This window comes from Helicoverpa armigera, chromosome 10, assembly GCF_030705265.1.
Source record: "Helicoverpa armigera isolate CAAS_96S chromosome 10, ASM3070526v1, whole genome shotgun sequence".
NCBI classification, from domain to species: domain Eukaryota; kingdom Metazoa; phylum Arthropoda; class Insecta; order Lepidoptera; family Noctuidae; genus Helicoverpa; species Helicoverpa armigera.
The window spans coordinates 5,390,523-5,402,946 of NC_087129.1; the positions used below are offsets into that span (position 1 = coordinate 5,390,523).

The window sequence follows — 12,424 nt, forward strand, 5'->3', positions numbered from 1 at the left end:
ATTCCTTGACATAAAAACAAACGAATATATTAGCTCAATTTTATGTAAATATATATAAATGCCAACAATGTTAGGATCGGCTCCCAGTGTAACCAGATACAGCTGAGTGCCAGTGTTTTACATAAAGCCTGTCTATCCGAACTCTACAACACAGTTACCTAGGCAAGCTGCCATCCATTGGTAAGACTGGTTGTCAAAGTTTCTGGCTTCTGACTACCCGTAAGTTACGGTTAAGCAGTTGTTACGGGCCGTAACAACTTCCAAAGATGTTCAAATGTCATTTTCTCCGTGCATTCCGAAATGCGGAACAAAACGTCGTGAAGACCCATCCACGAACTGACAGCGCCAAGCGTAGCTTTACCTTTGACGAGTAAAAAGCGTGGTCTTGACAGGTCCTTAACGAGCACGAGCGATTAGGAAGTGCAACAGGAATATAAAAACAAGTTACTTGCTAGTAATAGGTTTTATTTGATAAAATTGCCTTTATGTCTTACAGTAAGAAATGGTATTTAAAAAACAAATAGACCTATACCTGTCCAATCTGAACAAAATAAATAAAGTTCTCTTTAACTTTAATTACCAGACAGAACCTGTTATTTTTACAATGCTATATACCTACTATAAAACTACATTGGCGTAGTCGTATTATTAAAAACCTATACAACCTAAAGCAATTATACAAAATATCTTTTCATAGTGTACTTATATTTAAAAATAGAAATATAATATCGTCACATTTGTTCATTTATAATATAAATTATAGGGCAGATAACACCAGTCGTGCCAAGTTGTAATCACTTAAAATATGAGGGTATTTATACAAAAAAAGAATTTAATTATCGCTCCAGGGAATGTGTTACTTATAATTTGGCGTCACAACGGACTGCAGATTAACTAAGCCATAAAATATTGTCCATAATTGCCCGTAAAGATAACATAGGGTGAGATCATTGAGACTGTGATTGATGACACAATGTATTAAGCAATTTTTAATTGCGTTTCACCGAAAAAAAATAATTTAAATATAATAGAATATCATAGTCATTAATTGTGGAGCTGCTGCGTAATAGTAAAATATTTAAATTTATATTTATAGCTGTATATCTCTGAATCTTTGTGGTAGCAGTTTGGAAGTCAGATCTACTTATTTCATATAAATGTCGAACTGCATGCATGTCGATTTACTGCACATTAATTGGCAGGTTCTACGTATGTGTTTCTTACAAAATGAGCACGGCTTACTATTAGGTCATTTGTAAACGAAATATAGGGACACAATATGTCGTATGGGACGAAGTGACCGCTATTCCAGCTTATAAGAGGGGCGCATTTTATTTCATGCCAACGTTTCATTCATATAAACGAGAATCGACATGAATACTGCTAGACATGTTGTATATAAAAGCGACTACAAAGATACAACCTTTATCGAGTTTAGAATTCAATTTACATAAGCGAATTTGTATACTCTGTTCATGCATAATTATTATCATGAGTGTTTAATTCAATAAAAATCATAATTGGTAGTTTATGTAATTTCTGCAGGTAAAAGTTGATACAAAATGAGTTTACGTACTGTTATGTTTTACAGTTTACAGTAATTAGGCCCTAAAATAAAGAGAATATCACAAATAATTATGTTTATAAATCTTATTGAACCAAAAATACAATTAATTACATAAAAAAATTCCGAAAATTAATTTTACTCCATTGCTTCCAAACGAAACTAGAACGACGATTTACATATTTTATTACAGAAATTGCGCGCCAGTTATGAAGTACGTTTAAATTAGACTGAGAAGACTATAGGTTGACGGCTTTGACGACCTTTACATAGCGTAGTAAATAGATGCCAGCTGTACTTTTGCAACTTGTATATTATGTACTTACAATTTATTTAAGTTCGATAACGCATTACATGTTTGTCTTTATTTTTTATAAGATATTGCTGCCGTTATTGTATTTTAGTAGCTTTGAGGACACACTCCTCTTTCTTATTTATGTACCTATGGTATAACATCACACTCAATGTAAGAGGCGCATAACCCAGTCTTATGGGAATCCTAGCGTAACCTAAAACCAGTAAGTGTAATGACTTAGCAAATATCGGGAGCTACCAACATTTCGTTTCAATAACTGCTACAGGTCAATTAGGGTAACCCATAATTGATATGTTCGTAAGCTAAGGCCGCCTTCGGTTTATGACAATCTATTACAATAATTTATATGAGCAGAGAAATAATTATGAACGAAGAATTACGATTCCAGTACATTACAGTAAATGCCAACTGACAAATTACATGAAAAGCAAGCAATAAATGGCACCAGAGTATTTGAGATAAATACTAAGTAACAGCCAATTTGATACAATACCATATTAACAATATAAGAGGTATGTTTGAAACCAGAAAATATATATGAAGGTTTAATTTGTTACATTGTAAAGTGTTACAAAATCAATGAAATACATATAGCACATTTTTCACATGTATAAAAATGAAATGAAAATATTGTCCTTACAAGATATTTACTAAGGGCTGCACAGGGGTCGGCGTTATATCATCTGCCGCGACATCGCGTGGCGCAGCTTGCGCTCCCACGCCTCCGCCTCCGCCCACGAGTGCCGCACGTCGCGGAACAGCTGCCCACAACAAACACATCACATTCTTCCTCAAAAATAAATTCACTCTAACAAAATAAACTAAAGCCTTCATGCCACAAATTATTCAATCAGAATTTATTGTGCCACTCACCTGCGACAACCATACTTCGTCCGCCAACAATTCGTTCAGAATCACCGTAGTGTCTTTACTGGGGTTTTGCATTCTCTTCTCAGCGACTCGTTTACTGCATTCCGCATACATTAGATACTTCTGATGAGATATCCTCGAATACAGCTGAACTCGACTGCAACACGTCGTACACACGAGGAACTCCTGAAAATATAAAGGCACAGTTTATATTTGCGTACGTTTCATGAATTTAGCACGAACTGTCCAAGCCCACAATCTCTTTAATATTGAAAACCTAAAAATGGTTAAATGAACGCGGAGCGTGAATTTTTTTTTTGTAATTTTTATATTTGGGTGCAGGAAGTTTTCATCGGGGTGCGATTGTAATCGTAGGGAATAGCTAGTATGCCTTATTATATTTCAACGGACAAGATAGAAGAATACTAATCAAAATGCACTTTGCTTTTATTAAGGGTATTGACAGGTCAGGACAAACCTTTTCATAAGCGAGCCTGGCGTCGGGCTGCACGGGCTCGAGCGTGGCGGGGTTGTAGGGCTGGCCGTACAGCAGCAGGCGCGCGACGGCGGCGCGGGCGCAGGCGCGGCACACGCCGGCGCCGGCCGCCACGCTGAGCCCGGGCCACGTGGCGGCCGCCGCGTCCAGCGCGCGGGCGCCGGGCGCCGCGCCGCCGCCCGACACGCGCGCCCGCATGCTCTCCGTCACCTCGTCCACCGTCTTCACGTTGGACAGGAAGTACTCGTCTGAAATGTGACGCTGGAGGTAGGCGCGGGGCGCTGCTGTCTGGCGGCGGTGCTCGCGCGACAGCAGCGCCGCGGCGCGGTTATTGTACGGAACGAAACTTTTATGCGACGATCGCGCTTCTGTTGAGCCGCGGTCGCGCCGCTGTCTCGCTGCAACAATTGCTTAAAATGAAAGCACCAATATCGACACCGACGTCGTACCACTTGGCATTTCTAACATAGATTGCTAACAGTAGGTATGTTTTATGTGGTATACTTTGTCTACTTGGAATGCGAGATCAGCAAATGGCTACACCACTTTTTTTATTACTGGTATTTTTTTCCAAACTATACCTTTTTGCATAAAGTTCCTACATTTCTCAATTTTGTTCATATATGAAAATAAGAGAGAGTCATAAAATACAACGATTACCTTGTTCTTGAAATATTTCTGTTAGAAAATTAGGATCTAAGGCGTGTGATATTAATGTTTGAATGTAGACTTCAAAGTTCTCCTGATACATTTGAGTCTCCAGCATCCTTTTCTCGATGAAACCGCAATCATCGGCTGGAAGTTCGCTTCTAACTAACTCGACGATTGTCTCCAAATGTGTCTGGGACCTTACTTTAACTGGGACTTGCGTATATAGTTTTTTATTTTCTGGGTTCCATACGGTGTACTGTAACAAAGAGATGCGTCGTTTATTAGTTCGTTTCAAAAGAACTTCTTACGGTAAATTGGTTCATGGAACGCGGGTAAAACAGCCAAATTCTAATTCATAAATAATTATGCTTCAATACTTACTGTAGATATATTACGATATAAAACTTTTCCATTTTCTTCAAAAGGTTCGTATTTTTGTAGTAATGTCTTGCCATCAACCCTCCAAATTGCTGGCCACATTTCATTCAATTCAGCTTTTATTGCTATGAATTCCCCAGACTGAAAATTTAGAAGCAATAGGCATTAATCACGTGTGAGAAAAGTTGATGGTTCTGTGTAATATTTTGGTTATAGTCATGGTCTTTGACTTACAGTGGGTTAATCAGACTTATGAATCGAAAAACAAGTTACGTTCCCAAACACCCATAATGGTAGCGAGTTCGATGTCTCCTCATGACTGTTTGTTAGCACGAGCTTACATAAGTGTATACCACTACAATACCAAGACTATCTGGACAAAAACCTGTGACTGCTCCATCTTACCTATTACTAATTCCTTAAGCCCCACCTCTAAGAACGACAAAATTGCCACCAGTCTCACAGAGCTTTAAAATTTTATTTTCTCTACACTCTACAGGCTTATGTGGACAAGATTTAGGTAGTGTTGCGGCGACATAACGAGCATAGAAGCTACATTGATTAAAATAACTTACCTGATAGGGCATTTCTTCTATTGGTCGGGTATTGTCTACTTGCCCACTACTGGAAACTTGATGGTGAGATTTTATATTGTGTTGCATATTTCTGTTCGCCTTATTGTCGTTATCTGTTGTTCCATATAGCCCATAACCCATGTTAGCCCCATGAGCTGTAACTGAAATACAAAAGGAAATCAAGCTTTAAGCTTGATTATTAAAACTTAAATGCCCAAGAAGACGTAGAGGTACAATATTCGAAAATTCATTAGGTATTTGTCTATTTGAAGAGTTCGGCATTTATATATGCTTCGTCTGCCAACCATATACCATCTATCCAACCATATATCAAGAATATTTAAATATTTTGAAACTTTATAGATTATCTCTGGGAAACTACATATTTAAATGTTATTCCTATAAAATCTCGTTTTTTGCAGTCCCAGTTAAACAGAAAATTAAAGGATGAGGGTCCCTGTCGTCAGCGCGAAACAAATATTTCGATGGCAATTTATTTGGGCTTTGTTTAAAATTCTTGATTATTAATTAGAATTCAATTAACATTAGTTTTGATTTGAATTACGTCCAAAATGACTTGCTGAAAAAATAATAATCAAGTGAAGAAGGTAGGAAAGGCAAGGAACAAGGATAGCCAATCGATGAATGAAATTCATCATTGTGATAACATGTACACACATTACAGTACTTCATCAACATTAATATTACTCACTTGATGTCAAAATTATAGCTACATTATGCTCATATGGTTGTACTGTACATGTTATCCCTATTTTGGCGAAGTGAGGGGTGCTACCAGGAATAATTACAAATTAAAATTATTTAACACATTATCGGTAATATACTCATGTTTATTTTATGTCTTCTCCTATTATACAAAATTATTTACATAAAATATTGAGAGTTGTGCATAAACAAATAACAATTAAATAGAAATACAAAAAACTTATGTTCAGGGCATGGCCTTCTAATACATTATCTCGTACTTATAGCTGTCAATGTATTATGCAATTAATTTCCCTTATAATATAAAATCACTTTCAGCTATATAGAATATGCATACACTATTGTAAGTACTAACTAATCTCAAATACTGTAAAATACAATACATTATTTATATGTACAACAGACACCCACTGGTATGAATTCCATAAAAAAATATACCACAATTTTGGAATTATTAATGGTAGCACCCCTTCAATAGCGAGTATGACAAGAGTCACAAATTCTACAATTTACAATAAAATGGCACTAATAATGTGTCATTAAACAACAATTTAGGTGAAATCTTGTTACAGACTAACCCTAAAAATATCGACGTTTACTAGGATAGTTACATCACATTTCTTTCACAGAAAATATTTACAAATAATATAATCATAGATTTCATCTAATAAAAATTTACATTATCACAGTTAAAATGTAACAAGTTTTCACGATATCCTGCTCAAAAGGCAGTTAGCTTGCTCCTGTCATACAAGCTTCAGGGCTAGCTCTTCACCATCGCGCTCTACTTCTTAAATGGAAATCTAATAAATTGAACGCACCTTCGTCGGGCTGATGTTGATAATAGTATTGTTGCTGTGGCGCTGCCTGCAGCGACGTCACGGGCGGCGGCGCAGGAGGTCGTGGCTTCTTAGGCGCGGCCGGCTGAGGCGCCACCACAGCCGATGGCGTGGGCTTACTCATATTTGTTCGCCCCTTATTCTTTCCTTTATCGTTAAGAGGTGTACTAGGCACATTGAGCACCGGCTTGTTGAGTCTTCTCGCTTCCTCCTCTGCATCATACGCAGTTTCCTCGCTGCCGTCATATTTACGTTTTCTCTCTTTATTCAAGTTATAATAACGGGGATCGTCTAACTCTTTTGTTTGAGAGGAGAGAAGACTCGACGATGCGCCATGTATTTGATTAGCACCCAACAAGCCTGTCGCACCCATACTCGCCGAGGAGCTCATGACGGGATTACTCAGTGACATACCTGCGTTTATCACGTTTGTCGACGCCATGGCTCCATTGGCACTCTGCTGTGAGGAATTTGTTTCACATTGACTTTTATTATGGTCATTCGGTGTGTAAGGCTTACTATTTGTAGTATTATTAGTATTAGTTCTCGACCACGTAGATTTTCTGGCGCCCCTGCCGGCCGGCGGAGGTGAAGTATCACGCTCTCCTTGTAAAAATTTCAAGTAAGAAGCCATGAAACCTGAACCGGGGCCCGTGACAGGAACATTAAATTTTTTATCCATTATTTTTGAAGTAGCGTCTTGTGAAGTGCTGTTAATGTTCTGCTGCTGTGAAGAGGGTGCTACCGACGATGCAGTATTTGCCCGTTGTTCTGCAAGGAAACCAAGTTCTTCCTCTATATTAGGTACTACCACCTTAGGCTGTTCCTCTTCACGTGTTTCAGGAGTCGAAAAAGATGACGAGGAAGCCGAAGGTGGAGTTTCACTAAATGACGACAGAGGTGTCAACTCCACAGAAGATTGGAAATCAGGGTGAGGACCTAGGTGGAAAGGCGGGAAGTATGTCAAAGCATGGCCATGAGGCATAGCGAGTGCTTGGTGTTGATTAGCAAAATTTGTGGCATGTAATGGGGCTTGTGAGCCAAATGCAGATGTACCAGGGAACATTTTTGGAGGAGGAGGTGGAAGATTCCACCTTTCAAAATCAAAATAACTACCATTTTGCTGTTGACTGCTAGTTGAACTATGTGCAGGTGGAGGAATTCTATTTGCCAAATAATCAGCCATTACAACATTAGACAATTCATTCATATTTGTATGGGGAACTGGTTTTTCTACACTCTTTCTTCTTGATGGTATTTTGTTAGTAGATGTTGGAACTGTCACTGGAGGTTGACTTTTGCCTGATTTGACTTCTTGTAATTGACAACTTTGTTGCAAACTTTGCAAGTTTTTTACTATACTCATGGGATCACCTCGACAACTAGAAAGATCTTGTAAAGCTACATTATTACCATCAAAATAGTTCTGTTTATCTGGCAAACTTAGCACCCTACTGGAAGATTGACTCTGAGGAACAGACTCATCATTATGAGTATTACTTTCTGATAAACCATTATTGTAACTATTACTACTGCTATTACTAGAATATTTTCTAGACCCTAGTCTGTCACCTTCCCAACAAGTTTGACCAGATGACTGAGTTTGATTTCGTTCATATCTGCTGCTTTCACTATAGGTTTTATTTTGTTCAAGACCTAAAGCCCTAGTTATAACAGAAGGATATGCTACTTGGCTATTTTGAGATGGCGACCGTGTCACTGATGCATCTAGAGGAGATCTAGGAGCAGTATTATTAACTTTGTTATAGTGATCACTGTGTGGTTGAGGAGAATTGATGGAGTTCATAGGACTATGATACAAGGGATAGGCAGGACTTGACCCATGATCTAGAGGGGAAGTTTGTGGTGCTACCTGAGAAGGACTTTGTCGCCTTGGCACTACAACACCACAATCTGGGCCATTTTGGGAACTACTACTGGAGTACCCAGTGTCTGTGCTAGAACTACTTTTAGCTCGGACATGATAGTCTGATTCAATGTTGTTTCCACTTTGATAGTGTCTAAAACTAGAATTTTGGGTTGTGGAGTATTGTGAACTATTGATTCTATTTGTTTTTGAAGAACTGCCAGTACTGCTACTATAATTCAATCTGCCTGGGGCATCCATTATGGAATAACTTATTGGAGATGACTGTGGCTGAACCTTTTCATTAGAATCACAACTTTTCCTTTGTTCATTGCTTATTTCTGGGTAAATTTTACTTTGAGCTTTTGTCTGTACTTGTGGCGCTTTAACTGAAGGGGATACAAAATTACTTATACTATTTGTGATTTGTCTAGGAGATTTATCACTACTTGTATTTTTAGGCGACTGAGAATTATAAATGGAGGCTGATGGCCTAGAGGACGTACTGGAAGATGATCTGTACTCTTTACTGGGAGGAGTTGAGGAAGAAGTGACTGGTGGAGTTGACACTATACACGATTGCTGGGAATGAGAAGTTGAACTTGCAGAACTTGAATAGGACTTACTTCCTGCATAATCCTGTTGTGATGAGAGTTGACCACTCTTTGCACTGCTTGTACTATACGAATTATCAGTCTGATTTCCAAAAGATGATGGAGATTGAAAAAACGTTGATGATGTTGAAGTTGCTGGTTGTTTTGATGCAGTGGCCGGTGAACCAGATCTGTTTGTTTGTTTACCAGCACTTGAAATTTGAGAGTTCAAATGATTATTTAATGTTTGTGCTGCTGCAAAATGTGCATTAAAGTTCTCATATGTTGCCGATGCTTTCGTTGTTGCAGGACTTGGGGATGAGGGCACAACACTCTCATGAGGCAGAATCCCAAACGGGCTAGGTAGTTGATTGTTTCCTTGCCAACTCAGTCCTGCAGTGCTGCCTGGGGTTGATGATTGGTCAAAGAAAGATGTCCCTTGTGCTGCCAATGTTTGATGCGAATAATTTTCTCTTAAAGTAGACAATTCTGATTCCACTGAAGATTGTTTGGATGCTACAGCAGCCTGAGCTTGAGCTATAACTTGGCGATGCTGAGCTTGAAGAGAAGAACTGTAGTGTGCAGGTTTGGGATTTGCATGATGAAATAGTGGTGAAAACACTGCGTCATACCCAACAGCTGGGGGAGATAAAAATCCTGCAGGGTTGAAGGGTGAAGCAGTTGATGAGCCAAGTTGTCCTGCTAATGATGCTGTAGTATGCGCTGCTTGCAGAAGCAACTGACTTGTAGTTGATGGCACTGATTGGCTGCCTAATCCAGAGCCACCACTTGCTAGGTGGTGATGAAAATCCCCACTTGCAGCACCGGCCTGAACCCCTGCTAACCGATTGTATGAATATGCTGACCATGGTCCTACTGGATCCATTACCACCTCCGTGATGCTCAAATGTCAATGTATGTAATATGTCAATAGAAGTCCACACTTTCATCCATAGTTTGTAACACAGTCAATTGTATGTATGGTTACTATCACTATTTTGGAACACTGGAACTCATGTTGCTGTTACATATTCTTCATACAGAGAAAACACTCCTGAAAATAAAGAAAAAGAATATCAATATCAAAACAACAACGTAGGTACTGCACGATACTAATAATCATATAAGAAAAGAACTTGTTTTATCATTAACAAGATTCAAAATAATGATGTAAAAGAGCTAATTAACTCATAATCGGCAAATAACAGTGCAAAATAAAGCATCGACCCCTACGAATAAAAATAATCCGGCGCTTCACTACACAAGCGTCAGAGTGACGGAACAATACAGGATCGTATTTTACACACTGTCCGTTATTACCAAGTATGCATTTTTACGAAGATACATACCATCGCCTTGGTTTTCCACAACCATTTATCAATGTGGTTTCGGAGGACGCTCACACAACAGATAACATCATAAATATGGCCTCGACTAGTCGAGTGCTCGCTGCGACGGGTTTTGTCTATTGTGAAATGAAAAGCAGTTCAAGTCATAGGTTGTACTCAACAGATCACTTTGTGTTTTACACTATACAATATCAAATCGTTTGCTGTCGTTCTATTGACATTAATATTTTAACAAACCAATAACTTTATTTACAAGTGGAAATACGACAACGTTTCGCCTTTCACATTAATCGCCGCCATCTTACTTGTCGAATATCTGTCGGTCGGTCGGTCGAACGAACGAACGACCGCACTCAAAACAAGCTGTACAGCGCCATCTACCAAGTAATTATTGAGACTATTTATTTGAGGAAGGAAAGATGAAAGAAACTTGAATTGAATTTTTTGCTGTCTCTCAACAAAAATAGGATAATTTTTTTCATTACCGGTTTGTTTTTGGCAATTGGTTGTAACTTTGGTTAATAGTTAACAATTACCACTCAATCAAAGACAGTTGCAAATAGTGGAGAGAAAACTTTGAATTAGCGCTATTTCCGCTTCGTAATTGCGTTTAGTTCATCTAACTTGTTCTAATATTTCAGTGGATTTTGTGAATTGCGTTTGTTCTTAGAAAATCAATTATGCTGATGGTACTGGCTAGGATTATGAAAATTTTTATTATAAATACTGTTAGGAGGGTAAAAAGTTGAAAAGGACTGCAAATCATGCATGGGCATCATACTTTTCGGTTTGAGTAAAAATAACCATTTAGGGTCAATCCCCACTGAAAGAGCAGCGGCCGGCAGCGGCCGTAAATGCAAGGGATTGAGCGTGAGCGCGGCGGGCCGTGCTCTCTTACATTATCCGTGCTCTTACGGCCGCTGCCGGCTGCTGCTCTCTCAGTGGGAATTGACCCTTAGCCACAGTGGGTTGCATCGCGTTCATCACCCCCCACGAACATGCCGTACAAGTTTACCCTGTGTGGCGGTGTCGCCCAGAGGTTTACTTAGCCGATCTTCATCAGCTTCATTTAAAAAACTAGTTGAAACTACTTATTCTTGCATTTTTGAAGTTTGTAGAGAAGTAGACGATCTTTTAGGAACTTTTCTGTTTGGAAACTTGAGACTCTCCGAGGTATGTCGTTAGCTTCCTTCGAGCTAGCCAGGATCCCTGATAGCTGGCTTGTCTCCATCATGCACATGACCGGGAGCCCGATTCTCCTAAGTTAATAATGTCAAATCGAATAGAAATTGAATCGCAATATGATCGCAATAGCAGGTTTAATAATATCGGGGTTTTCTGCTACTAATATAAGACCAATCGTATTCCAACGACATTCGATTGGTTTTGCGATTGGTCCTGTTATTTTGGTGATTTTGGTCTATACGGTAGTTTGCTCTTCAATCATATTGCAATCGTAAATCATTTGCAGACAAAATGATTCATTATTGAATGACAGAAAAGGATAAAAACGTTTATTTCAAACTAGCTTCCGCCAGCGGCTTCGCCCGCGTGGTGTGTTGATAAAAAGTAGCCTATGTGTTAATCCAGGGTATCGCCTATCTACGTTCCGAATTTCAATGAAATCGGTCCAGCCGTTTTTGTGTGATTGAATAACAAACATACATCCATACATTCTCACAAACTTTCACATTTATAATATAAGTAAGATAAAAAATATCGGAACGCCACGTACGCTTCAATCGTAGTCGAGTCGGGATTGGATCTCAGTCGAATGTGAATCGTAGATATGTAGCAAAATTAGGAGAATCGGGCCCCAGTCATGATTTTGGAACTGAAAACTTTAAGCGACGCTATGGATTTTCTCATTGTGCCATTCCGTGTGACTCGAGCCTTAAGAAAAGCCACGTTGAAAAAATGGTTGTCATAAGACGTTGTGAAAATTCAGGACAAGCGGGTGTCTCAGGGCCTCTAACGTGGAATTGTAACAGCAGCATTCGTTGACGGCGGCTTTACAGTCTCTCCTAGGCACGAGGTTGTAATACCGCCAACTCCCAGATACCGGGCTGCTTCTTTTGTGAAATTTTCTAAAACCCACAAAGCGATTTCGTTCCGTCTCGGGAATCGAACCCGAGACCTCGTGCACAACATTTGTGCTATTAAAGACTAGGCCAACGAAGCAGTCGACACGACGGCAAGC

General features: G+C 39.1%; 1 protein-coding gene across 3 annotated transcripts; it reads right to left on the reverse strand.

Moving 5' to 3' along the window:
• Positions 1–448: 448 nt before the first annotated feature.
• LOC110377329 (serine-rich adhesin for platelets) lies at positions 449–10,565 on the reverse strand. Of its 3 annotated transcripts, XM_049841077.2 has the most exons (9): positions 10,225–10,561; positions 8,909–9,929; positions 6,398–7,186; positions 4,851–5,011; positions 4,279–4,416; positions 3,907–4,153; positions 3,229–3,494; positions 2,754–2,936; positions 449–2,641 (listed from the first exon to the last, which is right to left on the reverse strand). In XM_049841077.2, exons 2-9 carry the CDS (start codon positions 9,759–9,761, stop codon positions 2,555–2,557), a joined length of 2,724 nt encoding a protein of 907 aa, XP_049697034.2. In that variant the 5' UTR covers positions 9,762–9,929; positions 10,225–10,561; the 3' UTR covers positions 449–2,554. The 3 variants fall into 3 exon arrangements, with proteins under 3 accessions (XP_049697034.2, XP_049697033.2, XP_021191850.3); XM_049841076.2 differs by having other exon boundaries at positions 4,851–5,005; positions 6,398–9,929; positions 10,225–10,565; XM_021336175.3 differs by having other exon boundaries at positions 6,398–9,929; positions 10,225–10,565.
• Positions 10,566–12,424: the final 1,859 nt, after the last annotated feature.